The 18,160-nt window shown below is 46.6% G+C and overlaps 1 protein-coding gene across 1 annotated transcript; it reads right to left on the bottom strand.

Moving 5' to 3' along the window:
• Positions 1–232: 232 nt before the first annotated feature.
• On the bottom strand, positions 233–17,535 carry LOC306796141 (chloride anion exchanger-like; the record flags this gene model as incomplete). Its single annotated transcript, XM_079294917.1, has 19 exons — positions 233–253; positions 589–722; positions 805–859; positions 1,781–2,002; positions 2,088–2,180; positions 2,255–2,347; positions 8,040–8,109; positions 11,540–11,646; positions 11,760–11,855; positions 11,993–12,070; positions 12,237–12,350; positions 12,535–12,682; positions 12,894–12,976; positions 13,602–13,754; positions 14,533–14,697; positions 14,801–14,961; positions 15,263–15,373; positions 17,106–17,245; positions 17,408–17,535. 19 exons carry the CDS (start codon positions 17,533–17,535, stop codon positions 233–235), a joined length of 2,172 nt encoding a protein of 723 aa, XP_079151043.1.
• Positions 17,536–18,160: the final 625 nt, after the last annotated feature.

The following is an 18,160-nucleotide window of genomic DNA, read 5'->3' as shown; positions in this document are numbered from 1 at the left end:
TAAAAAGTATATTTATGTTATGCATTTATTTTTGGTAACTGTAAAAGGACAGTACAGTAGCAACAAGTAGCAGACTGGATCACCTATAAAAACATCACTTTAACCTGAAGAGCTTTTCAAAATAAAACTCACTCACTGTATGGACAAAATAGTTGTTTTATTAATTGTCTTGTGGTAGCATGACGAGAACAGCATTTCTCTTAAAGGAATGCTCCTGGAGGCGCTTGCTCTCCTAGAGTTTGCTCTCTGTTGACTGCAACAAAACAGAACGTGTGAGAGGTGTTAGTTTTCAGTTATGACAGTCGTTGCATGCATAAAAAGAAAATATAAGTTTCTTTATGAATTGTATTTCACTTAATTTCTTTGATTTGTTTTTTAGTTTGGCTCTTTAAATCTTCCGTACTCATCTCATTATATCAAGGGAATTCAACTTTTCATCATAGTGACCTTTATGACCTCTCCGAAGCCAACCGGAGTCTAAAGCTGACATCTTTAGCTCCATGACTGATCCTTTCTGTGCTGGGCTTCTGCATGCATATCTAGTTTTCTTAAGACGTGAGTATCTGTAGCGTCAATAGCTTCCCTTACCACCCAGCCTTGACTTCTGTCCTTGTGTTTGTGAAGCACATGCAGCATGGCGTCATGAAGGGTCGGGAAGAACATGGAGGTCAGAATCTCATCATCGAAGAACGTACAGCTGTGTAGTTTCTCCAGGATGCACGCTGTCAACACACGGGAAACGTTGCATTGGTTGTTGTTCACCTTGTGTGCATGTGCCGTCACTGGATCTGAGATGAGACTCACCATCACAAGAGACAATGTAAACATCCACATCAACATGGATGAACTCTTTGAATGCCTGTGGAGAATACAGAGAGTTGAGAAACTGCCGGTGTATAGAGTATAGAATTACCTAATTACCTAGTTCATTGAAAGAAAATGAATGGGCAACAAACTATTTTTATACTTGAATAATGGTTTAAAGGTATAATGTCTAAAAACAACTACACCTGTGTTATATATTCTGTTGAGTTGTGTCATAATCCCAAATGTTTCAATAAATCTTCAAACCAAGGAAATCTCTAATTTGAACCAAGCTAACGGTTTCATCTGGTCACCTGTCAATGAGGTCACATCTTCTTTGTGCACGCGTTGCCATTGTGGTTGTCTGCCAGAAGCTGTTGTTTTTAGTCCGTTTTAAGTCCCATTGTTACGATTTAGATCTTGGTCTTTTTTAAAATCTATATTCAAACCGGAAGACGTCTGTGAGTCATCGGACATCTGGATCTGAAGTTATCAGAGAAACAAGCTGAGCAAACGTCAGCGGCAGCTCCGCAGGCACGTCCTGCTTCTGACTTTTAAAAAGAAACTGCTTTGTTCAATTTTCCAGTTTTAGGTAAAAACTTTACTCGTCTTTGATTTTAAATAGAATTTTTGGGGTTTCAAATTTTGGCCAGGCAATTTGAAAACGGCACCTTGGGGTTTGGGAAAACATTTTATCGAGCAAATGTCTAATTGAGAATATAATCTGTAGACGAATTGATGATAATCAGTAGTTGCAGGCCTAGTCGTATTCGTAGAGACTGCCACCTTCTCGTCTACAGCAACAAGTTGACATTAACATTTCAGTTTTAAATAATGTAAGGGAGGAGAAGTGAAAAAGCATCCCAGCGGACAGGTTGGATGAAAAGGTGGAGGTGGATACTGTGACATCCTACACTTTCTCCGCCTCATGAGCATCTATTGAGCTCCATGTTGGAGCCGCTGAATGACTCTGTACCGCTTTGAGTCCCTTCAGAGCAGAGATGTCCAGGAAGGACACGGCAGAGAAGTCCAGGATCAGGCTGTGGAGGTCCACTCTGGGAACAGTGTTGTTACCGGGAAGCTCGGCTCTCCAGTCCATCTGGAGAGGAAGGTGATTGAGGTCAGAGGGCTGATCCAGCTCCTCCGCATCCATGCGAGACCCATCAGTCCTCTGGTGGAATACATCCCTCAAGCCTCTCTGATTGACAGATGTAAGAATGTAGGCTTCAAGCTTTTGGGGGAAGAACACTTTGAAGTAGTTTCTAGTATATTTGAGGTCTCACCTCTGTAACATCGTCCTCCTTTTTCAACAGTTTCTTCATTTTCTTGAGAGCCTTGTTCCTCTTTCTCAAAACCCTCAGCGGATTAAACCCAGCCTGGAACAACAACGTGTTGATTATGTTCATACAAATGTATTTTCTGGGATGCAGAGTGGATTTGTCGTACATACAGCGTCTACCAGCTTGTCCCTGAAGAACTCAATGTTGGCGAAGAAGATAGGCGAGGGTATCCTGAAGATTTTCACTCCCTTCGGTTCCAAGGTCTGAGAAGGGAAGCGTCACGATAAAACGAAAGTTACGAATGTAACTACGGTTCTATGAATCCTGGATGACCGCCAGAGGCAGTGCTTAACACTGGATATCTTCCGTCTCGCGCATGCGCAGGTCGAATATTTATATCAACAAAGTCACTCGTGACCTCAGATGACTCCCGTCGTCTATAAGTTCCGGTGTCATCCTGAGTTCAGTCCTATGGAATCTTCTCGCGAGTTCACGGGATTCCGAGTGACCAAGAACTCTGGCGGTCATCCAGGATTCATAGAACCGTAGTTACATTCGTAACTTTCGTTCTATTTCATCCTTACTGACCGCCAGAGGCAGTGCTTAACACTGGATGACTTATACCAAAAGAGTCACGAGGAATCACAAGTACCCACCTTGTATAGTTCAGGCAGAGGAAGCTGGCCAAAGAACCCTCCCCAGTGGGTGAGGGGTGGCAACGTTCACTCTGTAGTGTCTGGTGAATGTGCTCGGTGAGGCCCATGAGGCCGCAGCACATATATCCTCCACTGGCACACCTCTCAGGGCTGCCCATGACGTGGAGACACTCCTGGTAGAGTGGCCCCTCACTCCGGATGGTAGCGGACGGTCACTCGCCTTGTATGCCTGGGCAATGGCTTCCACTATCCAGTGGGACAGGCGCTGTTTCGAAAGAGCACAGCCCTTCTTAGGCCCACCATAACTGATAAAGAGCTGCTCCGACCGCCGTATGCAAGCGGTGGCCTCCACATAAGCTCTGAGGGCCCGCACTGGGCACAGCAGCCTTGACCTCTCCTCTCCCGATGGGGGGTCAAACTCCGCAAGCTGGATAGGCTGGTTGATATGAGAGCGTGTCAGCACCTTTGGGAGAAACGCTGCATTAGGCCACAAAGTAACCCCCGATCCATCTGAGTTCCACCTCAGACACGATTCACTCACCGACAGGGCATGCAGCTCGCCTACACGTTTAGCCGAAGTGATGGCGAGGAGAAACACCGTTTTGGTTGCCAGCCATCTTGGCTCTGCCCGTGCCAGGGGTTCAAAAGGAGGCAAGCACAGGGTGTCCAATACCAAATGTAGGTCCCATGCCGGGGCCTTCGGGGCGTTTGGGGGACGCAACCGCTGAGCTCCCTTTAGGAAGAGGGACACCAGTCTGTGGCTCCCTACTGTGCCATTGTCGACCCTAGCATGGTGCCATGAAAGAGCGGCCACGTACACCCTCAGGGTAGCGGGAGACCGGCCCTTATCTAACAGGGACTGCAGAAACTCAAGTACAACAGGTACAGGGCACTGCACCGGGTCCTTGTTCCGAACCACACACCAGTCAGAAAACAGCCCCCACCTGTTTTCGTACTGCAGCCGGGTAGATGGTGCCCTGGCATTCAGGATAGTTCTTCTGACTGGCTCTATGCAGCCAGTCAGCAGCTGGTCGGGCCCTCCAGCGGCCAGACCCATAGTTGGAGGCGGCTGGGATTGGGATGCCAAATCTGACCCCCTAGTTGCGACAGGAGATCCCTCCTGTCGGGGAGGTGCCAGGGTGTCCTGCAGCAGAGTCTGTGCAGTAGGGAGAACCAGATCCTGGCTGGCCATAAGGGGGCCACTAACACGAGTCTGTGGCCCTGTTGAAGGACTCTGAGAAGTGTTGGAAAGATCAGAGGGACTGGTGGAAAGGCATAAAGAAGCCCCTGTGGCCACGTGTGAGCCAGGGCATCCTGACCCAGAGGACTGGTCCTCTCCGTCAGGGAGAACCAATGGGGACAGTGGGTCGACCTCTCCGAGGCAAAGAGATCCACCTCTGCTCTGCCGAAGAGACCCCAAATGCTCTGCACCACATCTGGATGGAGCCGCCACTCCCCCGGTGGAGGCTTGTGACGGGACAGAAAATCTGCGACCTGGTTCTGTTCCCCTGGTAGGTACATTGCCCGAAGGCTGGTAAGACGAGGGGCAGCCCAGGTGAGAAGGGCACGGGCTACCCGTAGCAATTCTGCAGATCTGGTGCCCCCTTGATGGTTTATGTGAAACACCGCCGAGGTGTTGTCCGACCGGACAAGCACATGCTTTCCCCTCAAGTATGGCAGAAAATGCTTGAGCGCTAGGTGCACAGCCCGTAGCTCTAGAACATTGACATGCTCTATGTGGTCTTGAGCAGACCACTGCCCCTGAGCAGTCCTGTTCTGCCACACTGCACCCCATCCTGAGAGGCAGGGATCTGTTGTGACCACCTCTCGGCGGAATGGGACCGAACCCATGGGGACACCCTTCGCCAGGTATGCTCTCTCCCTCCATGGGGATAGAGCGAGTAGGCACTGCTCCGATACTACTATTGCCCTGTGTCTGTGCCACTTGGCATCCAAGTGAAAGCTGTTCAGCCATCTCTGCAGGGGACGCAGTGACAGTAACCCTAATGGAACGACCGCCGAGGCAGCTGTCAGTTTGCCCAATAGGCGGAGAAAAAGAATGTAGGGCACCTGCCTGCCCCCTTGGAAGGGAGAGAGGCTGTGGAGGATGTCGTCCACCCGTCGGGGTGACGGACAGGCACTCATAGTGACTGTATCCAGAGCCACACCAATGAAGGTTATGCTCTGAGAAGGGCTCAGGGAGCTCTTCTCCATGTTTACCCTGAGGCCCGACCGGGCCGCGTGAGAGAGAAGGCGAGCAGTGTCCTGCGCCGCCTGAAGCTGGGATGGCGCACAGATCAGCCAATCGTCCAAGTACGGCAGTATTCTCATGCCCTGTGATTGCAGGGGGGAAAGGGCAGCAGCGACACACCTTGTGAACACCCGTGGGGAGAGGGAGAGCCCGAATGGGAGCACCCTGAACTGGAAGTGACCGCCTTGAAAGGCGAAGCGAAGAAACCGCCTGTGGTGAGGTACAATGGGAACATGGAAATAGGCATCCTCCAGGTCGACAGACGTGAACCAGTCTCCCCTGGAAACCGCCCGAAGGACGTCTGCTGTGGTCAGCATGTGAAATGGCAAGACCGGCCTCCCAGCGGTACGCTGAGGCCTGTGGCGACTACTGGGGTGAGCTGGGGGCTGAAAATGGCCCCGGGTGGATAGAGTAGGACCCCTACGTCTGCGGGGTGCGGGCATGTCCCTGCGAAGACCAGAAAACTGCTGCCTGGTCTGGCTAGCCTCAACAGTCCGCTGAAGCGCCTGTATAGCAGCTGACCCAAACAGCTCACCCGGTTCCACTGGGATAGTACGGAGGGTCCTCCTACATGCCTCAGACAGGGGTGACTGCGCCAGCCAAACCTGGCGGCGAGTCTGGACCAGGGTGGACATCAGCCGTCCAAGTTACCTCGACATGAGCGCAAACGCCTGCAGTGAGGCATCACTGAGGCTGGTTGCGGAGGCGTCGGAAGTAGCCTGCTGCAGAGAAGCTGAGAGGGCAAGCATGAGGTGGGAGAGGGAGTTGCCAATACGACCCATGCGTGCTGCTGTGTCATAAGCCCTGGATAACATGTCATCCGTGACCCGACATTGGGGTCGAGGGCACCTGGCATCGGGCCTCAGGGTCTCCTCAGGGGAAACTATGAGGGACGCAATAGTCGGCTCAACAGCTGACATACGGGTGAGGCCAAACTTTGACGCGTCCTGCATGGCCGCCAGGGTTCGGCCCTCTGATGTAAGATGGGACAGAGCCCCGGTGTCCCTCCAGCATGCATGTAGCTCCCTCAGATATTCCTCGGAGGGAGGAACAGCAAAGGTGGTAGGGGCGAGAACACGCCTGAAGAAGGCACTCGCAGGCTGGGGTTCCGGCTGCTGCGTATCTAAATGCAGGCGTGCCAGTGCCATGCGAATGACAGACCCCATGGAGCTATCGACTGCACCTTCCGAAGAGCCCTGAGCTGAGGAACGGGAGGCAGGTCCAGAAGCATGGGAGGGCTGCTGTTCAATGTACTCAGTAAAGAGCGTGGCTGACGCCGCCAGTGACATCACGTCCTCCTCTGAGCAAAGCTCAGCCGCGGGTGGATCTGGTGCTTCAGCCCCCCCTACACTGGGTTGGAGGGCCAGTAGAAGCGACTTCATCTGAGCTAGCTCGGAGGTCAGCAGATCCACTCTAGAAGACAGCCCGCTGGGTTTAGCCCTCTTGGAGGGAGCCCCTGCAGTTTCTGTGGCCCTGCGCTTGGAACGGGTAGGTAGGGCTGGATTCAACTGACCCGACAGGGGGAGGTCGACCATACCAGTCAGGTGTTCCGCCTCGGCGAGCCTAGCAGTCCTTACTGCTCGAGGCATGATGCCACAGTTCATGCATGGGTTCTCAGAGAGGCCCTCCCTCAGATGCTCGAGGCCAAGGCAAGCGGGGCAGAGGTCATGGCAATCATCAGGCTGCAGAGGAGCCATACAGGTCCTACAGCCGGGAAAGTCAAACATGGCCGACTCTCTAGGCCAGTCTGAGCGGATGCTCTGCTGAATGTTTGAGAACGGCCGGGGACAGTCAGTGAGAGGGGAGCGAGGACACTCTCTTAACTCAGATAGTTGCTGCCGATATTGGTGTCCCACCAGTTAGCCTGAGCGAGAGCACTCTGCCACTGTGAAAACAGGTCAGGAGAACAGTCCTTCTAGCGAGAGGGGAGCGAGGACACTCTTCACTTGGATAACTGCTGTAGATATTGGTGTCCCACCAGTTAGCTTGAGCGAGAGCACTCTGCCACTGTGGAAATAGGTAAAGAACACAGTCCCTCTAGTGAGAGGGGAGCGAGGACACTCTCGTCACTAGGATAGTTGCTGCAGATATTGGTGTCCCACCCGTTAGCTTGAGCGAGAGCACTCTGCCACTGTGGAAATAGGTAAAGAACACAGTCCCTCTAGTGAGAGGGGAGCGAGGACACTCTCTTCACTAGGATAGTTGCTTCAGATAATAGTAGATACGATAGATAGTTGCTGTAACTCCTGGTGTGCTACCAGTTAGCCTGAGCGAGGGCACTCCGCTAACTGTGATATCCGCTAACTGATATGGCCGTAATGTTCTCACAACAATCAATGGACACAATCAGAGTATTTAGCTTAGACACCCCCGAGTATCAGCTCAGTCTAATAAGCCGGCGAACGCTCCTGATCCGGCCGCTTATGTTTACTGTGAAGGGCGGCCCGACAGCGTACTCAACGCTCACGTTAGCCCGCCACTCGATTAGCTAGAGCGGAACGCTCTGCAAACCGAGGAACAACAACGAACAATGGTTTCAACAATGTCAGTCGATCTCACCGATTGCTGCCCATTTGGGTCCGCCAGACCCAGACTGGGGCTCGATGGTCCGCACGGCGCCGACGCCGTTCCCTCCCAAGAGGGACCGCTTGTCGCAGCCTTTGGAGGGCGAAGATCCGCAACCCCGACCGGTGGTCACAAGGCTACCGCGACAAACTCTAACATATCTTGCTCGTAGACAAAATATATATTTTTTCGACTACCATGGTAGTCAACCTGCGTAGCGAGAAGAAAAAAAGGACTGAACTCAGGATGACACCGGAACTTATAGACGACGGGAGTCATCTGAGGTCACGAGTGACTTTGTTGATATAAATATTCGACCTGCGCATGCGCGAGACGGAAGATATCCAGTGTTAAGCACTGCCTCTGGCGGTCAGTAAGGATGAAATAGAACACATGTGATTCAGAGAGATGTCGCAACAGGAACTGAAACTACTCAACAGTGTTTAACTTTTCTGATTTCATTTCATTTCATTTGATGCTTACATGTATGTAGTCTTTGCGATCTTTGTAGAGGTCGGTCCCTGGGATGTTAGCTAGGACGGAACAGCGGGGGCTACAAAGACATGAAGAGGTTTAAAATTGTTTTACAAAATACTAGAATTAAATATCTGTCAAATATTAGGCAGTAAAGGACACCCCAGTGAGCATTTTTTGGTTTAAAAGACGTTTAAAAGACGTCTATGCCTGACGTTGAATAAACGTTCAAAAGTGAAAGTTTTTTCGCCGACTATTTGTAGACCTTGAACAGACGTTCACGCTTAGACCAGATTTAAACGTGATTTGCAATACTATAATTTTTCGTCCTCTACATTGTGCTAATACTAATATATTATGATTTAGAGCAGCGGCTCCCAAACTTTTTAGGCCGCGCACCCCCTTCTACATCCCGACTGGGTTCGCGCACCCCCCCCCCCCCCCTTAATAAAAAAAAAAAAAAGAAGCAACAGAGCCTTTTAAGCCTTCATAGCCGCATAAGAATCGGACCAATGAGAGAACAGTTTGCTCGCGCGTGGCATTTGTTTACAAGATTTAGTCCGCTGTTAAATGTTGCAGTGTGAACACAAACCGAACAAAGGAGCAACTGCAACAAGCAAACGAACTGAAGGTGTGAAAACGCCCTGAAACACTGCAACAAAGTTTCAATAACTTTCAGTGACACAAGGCGTCACTTTAAAAGAGCAATACGGATGCGAGCACACACGCACAGGCTCAGAGGCAGATTATCACATTTCATTTACAATTAATGAGCGACTAATGTAGCCAGGATGTCTTCGGACAAAGCATCGATGCGGCGCGACACAGTGTTGTTGGACACCGGGATCATGTCCAACTTTTTTGCTTCTTTCTCCCCAATCATATATTCCACCATCTCTCTGGCAGCTGGCAAGCTCACGTCTTCGGCAATTGTGTGCGGTAGCCCCTTTCTCGCTATTCTGTAACCAGATATGAAGCCCGTAGTGCGTCATTTATAGACCCAACACATGAATGAGACTCCAGTTGTTTTTGGCTGTTTTTTAACTCCTCCAATTTCGATATAAACAATGTAAGGGGCTTTTGACTTGCACTGGCATGCTTGGTGTTCAGGTGGTGACGTAAATAAGAGCTTCAGACTGTTAGCCAGAACCTCGCTGCACACCACGCACTGTGGCTTTGGGCAATCTGCGTTGCCAATCCAAGTGAAACCCAGACACAGATACTTTTCATCATATTTCCTCTTTTTTTCCCAGTCTGATGCTCACCCTTGTTTCCTCTTTTTCACCTTGACTCCGCGATGGGCCGATGTGCTCCCGATTTGTCTGTGCTGCACCTCTCCGTTCCCCTCGCCTCCGATTCCTCTCTCTCTCTCTGTCCCTCTCCTCTTTTACGACTGATAGCTTCAGATGTCCCACCTGACAGTTTTTAAATTAAAATTACATTTTTTTTTAATATTTAATATTATTACACCATCAGACCGCCATTACACTTTTCCTCTCGCGCACCCCCTAGAGGCAGCTCGCGCACCCCCAGGGGTGCGCGCACCCCACTTTGGGAATCCCTGATTTAGAGGGCCGTTCCTGACGATCTGCTGCACGATCTCTCTGCTGTTCTTCTTCTGCGGTTCAGTCGAAGCTCCGGACTGTGCCGTATAAGGATTTGCGCATGCGCGTTACAGCTGTAAGCAAACTGTCTTATTTAAAAGTAATGTAAAACACGGACCGAATTACGATGTCCTGGAAGCTTATTGTGGCAGCAAACAGTCAATATAGTTCCATATTTACGACGTTTTATATGAGACATTGAATGCGTTGAAATAACGTCTCCGTGTAGACCACATATGAACGGACAGCGGAATATGATTTTGGAGAAATACGTTACATTTAAAGTAACCAAAATCGCGTCTCTTTCAACCTACAACTGATCAAACCATCAATGTTTTAAAAGAAATTGGTGTTTTGTGACAGGTTGATATTGTAACCGTAATTTAGACGGTTTAAAACACGTTGAAAAAAGGTCTTAGACGTTCAGGCTCCATTTCAACGCTTTTTCAACCAGATATCAACGTTGAAATCCGGGTTAGTGCTCACTGGGACTGTTCTTTGTACTTAAATACCAGGTATCTAGGAAAAACACGTGGGGCTTAATTCATGTTTTTTGAGCTGCTGCTTGGAGTCCTTTTTCTTTTTTTTCATCACTTTCTTGTTCAACTTGAGTCCCCCCCTTTATGGAAGTCAAACAGTAAATTGATGGATGCCCCTTTAAAGGGATGCACAACTGTTGATAAGACTTTTCATCCACTGCTTTATATCCATTTTTTTCTCGTCATTATCTCCACCAGATTATGTATTCAGTTGTGGATGTGCATCTCTGTGTCTGTCTGTCCACGGCTAATCCTGCATACTACTGGAGCCATCAGCCGGATATTAGTTGTGGTCATTTATGACTGTATGCTCAAGTACCTCCCTTTATTGTAGTGATTCACACTTTCTGAAAATGTATTGACAACAGATTTTATTGGCTGTTGTAAAACGTTGCTGCCTGCTGACTCTGTGCTACTTTTCTGCTGAGTGAAGCCAATGCAGACGTGTCTTACAACTTGCATTCTTGCTACTGGCCAGCAGGGGGCGACTCCTCTGGTTGTATAGAAGTCTATGAGAAAATGACTCTACTTCTCTCTTGATTTATTACCTCAGTAAACATTGTAAACATGAGTTTATGTCTCAATCTCTAGTTTCAAGTCTTCTTCAATACAGCATGATGTTCATTTGGTACATTATGGTCCATTTAGAGTCACACAGACCATAAAGCAGGGGATGCTTTAGGGCAGACGTATCGTGATTGACAGGTCGCTGCCGCTACCAGAGCCATACACGGCGTCTCTACATCACTCCTCCACATTCCAAATACAGTAACTTCTGTTCATTGGTTGCAAAAAAAACAAGATGGCGGCGGAAAATATTTTGTAAAAGCACCAACAGTCAACCCTATCGATATCGAGGTCAATATATTTTTGTCAAGAATGTGGTGATTTTCTCCATCCCTCAGCCCTATAACAAGCATAGCAACACTATTGAAAACATTGTTCTCTCATCATCAGGACATTGTGATTATACATGAGAGCACCACACAAGAGGGCTGCCATCCATATGAAAACATCCACATCTGAATTGAACTTACTAACCCTACCAGCCTTTCACATGTCTTTGTCATCAGCAATGAATTCAACAAATGCTGCGAAGGCAAAGAAATACTAGCCAACACTTACTGCTAGTACCCCAAAGGTGGCACGTGTGCCTCGGGTATCCTAGCTAAACACACAGCAGGACTGACAGCCAACATGGAGCGTTACGCAGTGTAGTTACGCAGTGTAGTTACGCAGAGAGCTGCAGAGGTGGAAATGTATCTGTTGCATGAGACGTTCCGGTGAAAAACGTGTCTGATAAGTTTGCCGTCTGGCCTTTAATTCGGTCGTTGAAATTAATATCAGCCTTAACTTGTGTCCTTACAATTGAGTCCTGAAGACCACGGTGAGCAGTTCCACCCCCAGGCCCACTGCCAGACCAAGATCCAGTCCCAGCAGGGTGGCACCCAGACATGTTCCCATCCACACCACCTTCAGACAAACAGCTGAGGTCAAACATTGAGAGAGAAGAGACTGGGCCAAGTAAATAACCACCAAATACGGTACAGCTTGGCTTTGGCAGTGAACTACGAGACAACACCTACACAGTCTGGTTTGTCCCTCCTCCACAAGTACGGGATTTCTCTGAATTGCATCAACATGCCCTTCAGGTTGACGATGACCAACGCACCCAGGACAGACTGGAGTGGGGGCAAATATTAAGGGTATATGTAAGGGGAAAAAAACTGACTTTTGACATAAAAATGTATGGTAAACAAAACAATTAAAATGCTATACATATTGACATAAGCCTTTACATTACAGAGATCAGTCTCACCGTGGGAAGTGGTTCCAGCAGGAAGCCAAGTGCCACGGTTACAATCATCGCCATCATGGCTGAGATCAGCCCTGCAATCTGCATTTGTAAAAAGTTAAATGTTTCAGCATGCCAATGGAAGAAAAGAATGTCATATAAACCAGATCGTAACATTGCAGTCAACCTTTTTGGAGACAAAAATAGCTGCGTGTTGTGAGCTCGTAAACGTTTGTGACCCAGGAAACAGTGAGGTTTGTTTTCTGACCTGTGTTTTGCCTCCCGAGCTCTCCTGCAAGGCCGTCCTGGAGAGCGCCGTGCTGGCTGCAAATGACCTGAAGCTTGCGCCAAATATGTTGCTAACCCCAAATGCAATGAGCTCCTGGGATGGAAAGATTTTACCTTTTAATTTGACTTTAATAATTCAGTTTGACCTACTTTTATTCATGCAGCACAGGAAAGCTCACGTCCAACCATGAGATAAATGCAATATTCAACGTGATTTTATATCTTAATGACCAGAATTACGAGGAGTCTTATTCCCGTATACTCGCACGGTAGCTCACCTGATTCCCGTCAATGGTGTAATCATGTTTGATAGAGTAGACTTTGGCCACAGAGAAGGCAACAGCAAACCCCACTATGGCTACAGGAAAGGCCTCCACAGCACTCTCCTGGAGGATGTCCATGTTGGGCGCAATGGGAGACTCATACCTGCAAGATAAATTGTGCATTCGGATCTGAACAGTGGTGGACTGTAGCTTAGGACATGTTAAGTTAAAAAATAGTGGGACATTTTGTCTGCTACAATTATAAGTAAAGGAAAGTACTTCCAAAGTAAAGGAGTTATAAATGACCTGAGAAAACAGCAGCATGCCTGATTTTGACCTATAATCTACTGAAGACGTGTAGAATTGAAACTTACCCACTGATCATTTTGCCAACAACGTCAACATCATATCTCGTCTCGAAGTTGAACCCATAGGACACGCCACAAGCTATGACGGTCTGTGTTCGGCAGCAAAGACACCAGAGAGACAAACATTTCAAATCCCAGGTATTCCTTGAATGCTGCATTACCACACACTGATGGTTTTAACTAACACATAAACTGTTATGCTTGGGAAAATTGTTTGTAAAATATATATGATTTCCAGTTGATAAATTGAACTGTGCAGGAGGCGTGTCTTCCTTTAAAGGGGACATATCATGCTCATGGTCCTACTAGACCATGTTTACATGCTTTAATGTTCAAAAAACACATTCTTTTTCTCATACTGTCCGTCTGAATGTATATCCCCTCTTCCTGAAACGCCTGTCTCTTTAAGCCCCCCTCCCGAAGCCCAGCCTGCTCTGATTGGCTTGCCAGAAAAATATGGTTCTCCTTTGCAATAGTATTTCTCAAGCCTTGGGTGGTTTATTCTAATGAGCCTGCATGTATTGTATGAAGGGGAGCAAAATCTGAATGTCTTATAGAATCACATGTCTTCTGATATGGGAAGCCCACAAAAAGCATGGTAGTGTTATTCCACAGTTTGTGGGTTGGCAGGTACTCCTGACACCCAAATATAAGTGCACAAGCACTGAAAAAGTGAGCTTTTCATGATATGTCCCCCTTTGAAGTTTCCCTCACCATGACAACTTCAATGGGGATGGGAACAGGCAGCTTGGCTTTGTATTTGTCATTGAGCTCCTTCACGATGAACACCACCACCATGATCAGTATGGACATCACCAGGTCACAGATGTTGGTGGAGGTGATCTGGACAAAGATCTTCTCCAGGGTCTGTGCAAAAGAAGCAAACACTGTTTACTCAGCAGCAATGATCACTTTATCAAACTACCTTGGTGTTGAGATATCTGCCAATCTTTGCCAACATCATAAAACAACGGAGCTGACTGGAATTTACCCGCCAGTTTAAGCTAGCTGTCTAGTTTTGCTTGTGCTCAGAACAACTGTTGGCTGTTCTACAAATTAGTTTCCAGAAGATGTAACAAATGCCACGGAAGTTAGCAAATAAAAACATGAGCTTCATTCCTTGCTCAGGAATAATTTGATATTTTGGGAAATACTAATAATATTTTTTATGACACAAAATGGGACGACAATCAGATTTTCGTTTTGCAGCCCTGTTGTACAATGACAGTAAAATAACCTTGAAACCTTCTTCAAAGTTGAAACCTCAATTTTCTTGCTATGAGTAAGACAATTGGCACCATTCTTATGTCCGTGTGGTAAATATGAAGCAACGGCTGCAGCAGGTTAGCTTCATTTAACCGAAAGACTACGGATGAAACAAACAAGATACAAAATGAGAATTGGTGGCTGTTAGAGGTGCTGGTGGTCCTGGACAGAGTCAGGCTAGCTGTTTCCCCATTTCTAATTCTTGTGCTAAGCTACACTAACTGGCTGCTCTTCATACAGCACAAACTCTTGACATACGCGTATTTCCAAAAATATCAAACAATGACGAAAACATTTGGAGTTGCCAATCTCCGCTAGTTCCAAATTTAAAATTGCATAGACAATATTACCATCACTGTCAGACACATCCTGGACTTACATATATGACAGAGAGTGGACCGCTGATGCCTGGGACGGTCAGCCCTAACACAAACTTGAGCTGGGACACCAGGATGTGGACGGCAGCTGCTGTGGTGAAGCCGGACACCAGAGTGTCGGACAGGTACACAACAATAAAGCCCACCTGCAGAATGCCCATTGCCAGCTGCATAGGACAGGAACACAATGAGAAGAAGAAGCATGAAAATTCTTCCTAGAACACGCAGTATGCTATGCTATGCTATGCTATGCTATGGAGTCAGATCTACCTGGAATATCCCCATAAGAAAGGTCACAGAGGAGGCCACCAGGACTCTCTGCTGGTCCTTGGTCAGGTCGTCAAAGCCAGTGATGTTGGCTGGTGGTCCGACATCTGGGACCAGGCGAGTCACCACAGCTCCCACCATCAGGCTCAGGACTGGGAAAGAGCCTGTGGGTGTGGAAGGGTGGGGAGACACTGTCAAGCCATTTTACACTAAATCGTATCTCCTCTTGTCAAGATGATAAGATCCATAACTTTTCTCAACAGGCCTTTTAAAGTGAGATGTTTATGCTTGATAACAGAAAACCTGTTTTAAACCTGGGACAGTTGAGGACAGCTTGTGAAGAAACAAATTGTGGTAAAGAAAGAGCTTTGTTCCAAAGAGCTACACATTTAGGAAAATAAGCAGTTTTTTACTTGTTATAGAGAACAAAAATATTCTATAGTGACTCAGCATTGCATGACATACCTACAGATATATGTCTTGAAGTACCGAGGAAGAAGTATGTCAGCATGGGGAAGAAAGCTGTGTAGAGGCCGTAGCTCGCAGGCAGCGAGGCCATCAGAGAGAAGGCCAGTCCTGAGTGAGACCACAGCAAAACAACACACAAGGAAGGTTTTAACAATGGGTATTTTGCATGTCAAATAAAGAAAAGACAGGTAACTAAAAGAAGCGAAATCAGTGACCAATACTTGTTTTTGAATGTCAGTATCTAAATTAGATTGAAACGTCTGGTAAATAAGATTTGGTGTACAGCAGGGGTCTTCAACGTTTTTCAGGCCAAGGACCCCCAAACTGATAGAGAGATGGAGCAGGGACCCTCGACTATATATACTGTATAAAATTGTGTTCTATATTGAATGGGCCTAGTACCATGTATACCTCTTTATTGTGCATTCAATACTAAGCTCTTCAAATAATACACAGGTTCATATATTCATGTTTTTATTTTGAACATGTGCAAGGTACAGTGAGTAGGGAGGCCGTGCCACTGACATTTATAAACAGCTGAACCCAATGCCAACATTGTCTGTCAATTGCATGATAATCATCATACAAGCTATTCAAACTGATGTTTTTATTTTAAACATAAATGTGGAAATGAAAAATGAGTGATAGCCTATTAGTGCCACTGCCATGCATAAACATACATGTTATCTTTCATACAATACTGAACTATTACAATAATGGACACATTCATGTTTAGAGAAAAAACTAATTCCATTTTATTTTATTTTTTTAATTGTCTAATCAACCAAAACATTTCGCGGACCCCCTGCAGTACCTCCGTGGACCCCCTGTGGAAGACCTCTGGTGGAGACCATATAGATAACAAGTGGATTTAGTCACAGTGACTTCACCCGTTGGTTTGTAGGCTGCTGTTTTAATGCCTCAAGTTTTGTCCATCTTGTTTTTTTGCAACCAGAAGAGACACAAGAGGGTGGAGAATGCGACCGAACGCTGAATAAGACATTTATGGGTGAACAAAATGTTACAATTAACTTTCATGAAGTGAAAACATACTGTGAAGACGAAAACATGGCCAATCCTCAGACCAGACAACACTGTGGTAGCAACCTGTCAATCAGAAGGTAGCCCCGCCCTAAAGCATCCCCTGCTTTATGGTCTGTGTGACTCTAAATGGACCATAATGTACTAAATGAACATCATGCTGTATTGAAGAAGACTTGAAACTAGAGATTGAGACATAAACTCATGTTTACAATGTTTACTGAGGGAATAAATCAGGAGAGAAGTAGAGTCATTATCTCATAGACTTCTATACAACCAGAGGAAGCGCTTACTACTTACAGAGGAAACTTACTTATCTATTCTATACAGCTGTTCTTGCACTTCCTTATGCTTCTACGACTTGTTCATTTCCCTGTGTGGGATCCATAAAGTTTGATCTTATCTTAAGCTTCATCTCTTCGATGCAGCAATGATTTTAAATGCTGTTGCAAGCAGCCATATGAGAAGTCCTCTTACATACAACACTGTCTGAAATGAGCAAAATGTTAATTTAAAAAAGGAAATATCTTGATTACTTCAACGGGTAAAATAATCTGAACACAAAATTCAGATTTTGTGTTGATATGCAGTGTTTCTAAGTCAGCAATCTATATTCTTAGGCAATATTCCGTGAAAATGTTGATACGGTACAGCAAAAGTAAGGGTGCAGGTCTAGATAAGAGATGCATGTATAAGTCAGCAGTATCTTTCTTAAGGAAGCATTGCCACAATTTTTTCCCTGAAGTTGGCCAAATGGATTTAGTTCTTCGGAATGCATGCTACAGACTGAAGCTCTCACCTTGCATAATGGCTACCAGGCCAGTGCTGATCCCAGACACCACATCGCCCAGCAGCCACTCTCTGACTCTGTAGATCCTCATCCAGCCGATGATGGGCAGAAGAGAGAGCGCCGCATTCTTAGCACGTTTCGAATCACAGCTGGATTGAACAGATATAAAAAAAGCTTGTGCACTTTGTTTCCTAAAGTTAGCAAAGAATTTCCCTCACAATTTTTACTAAACCCTAAGTCATAGACACTTGTTAGATTAAGTCAGATCAAAGACGAGGATCTGAATCTCTAAAGAAGCAGGGTTCTCTTACGTCAGATACTCTCTCGCATGGTCCAGGATGGTTTTGTGTAGCCTGTAGACTTTCTCATGATCTTCAGCCAAGCTGTCCTCTGAGTACACGGGTCTGGCCACCGCATATTGTCTCCTCAACGTCACCATCCTCACACCTCAGGTGCCAGAGGAATGCCGGTCTAATGTCAAAGGTTCTGGAGGAAAGATCCCGAAGAGAACCTTGGCCCGTATCGGTCCTGTGGCCGTGCGCCCTGTGAGCTTTATCTGAGTGTATCTAATCTGAGATCAATCTCATCCCTGGTGACTTGGTTCCTTTCAATCATTAGCACAGATTTTATGATTCATTGTGTTGATATGTCATCATCTCATATTCTTTCTGTTCTTCAGTGAAGACACCTTCAAGAGATCATGGATGAGAGGTATCCCAACATGTTGAGATTGTTGTTGTTTACTTAGTTTCAGTGAGCAATTTCAGTTTGAAATGTTCATTTTCTTTTAGAAATTTTCCTTTTACATAATCTAAGACTGAAAATTCAGTTTAGGAAAACTCGCTCCATAGTCAGTGTGAGTTTAAAGGGAAAGGGACACGGCAGGTTGGTTTCCTGAAGTTCGTCGAAAAACTGAAGCAATGAGATTAAGAAACGCGGAGATACTTGGGTGAATTTGCAACAGTTGCAACAGTATTGGTCTTAATGGTGCAGCAGGCAATTTAAGAATATCTATTGAACATCGCCATTTCTTTCGGCATGGCAACATTTGTCAAACACGTGGA

The sequence above is a fragment of the Melanostigma gelatinosum genome, assembly GCF_949748355.1.
Source record: "Melanostigma gelatinosum genome assembly, chromosome: 22".
Taxonomy (NCBI): Eukaryota; Metazoa; Chordata; class Actinopteri; order Perciformes; family Zoarcidae; genus Melanostigma; species Melanostigma gelatinosum.
This window is presented reverse-complemented; position numbering and strand designations above follow the sequence as displayed.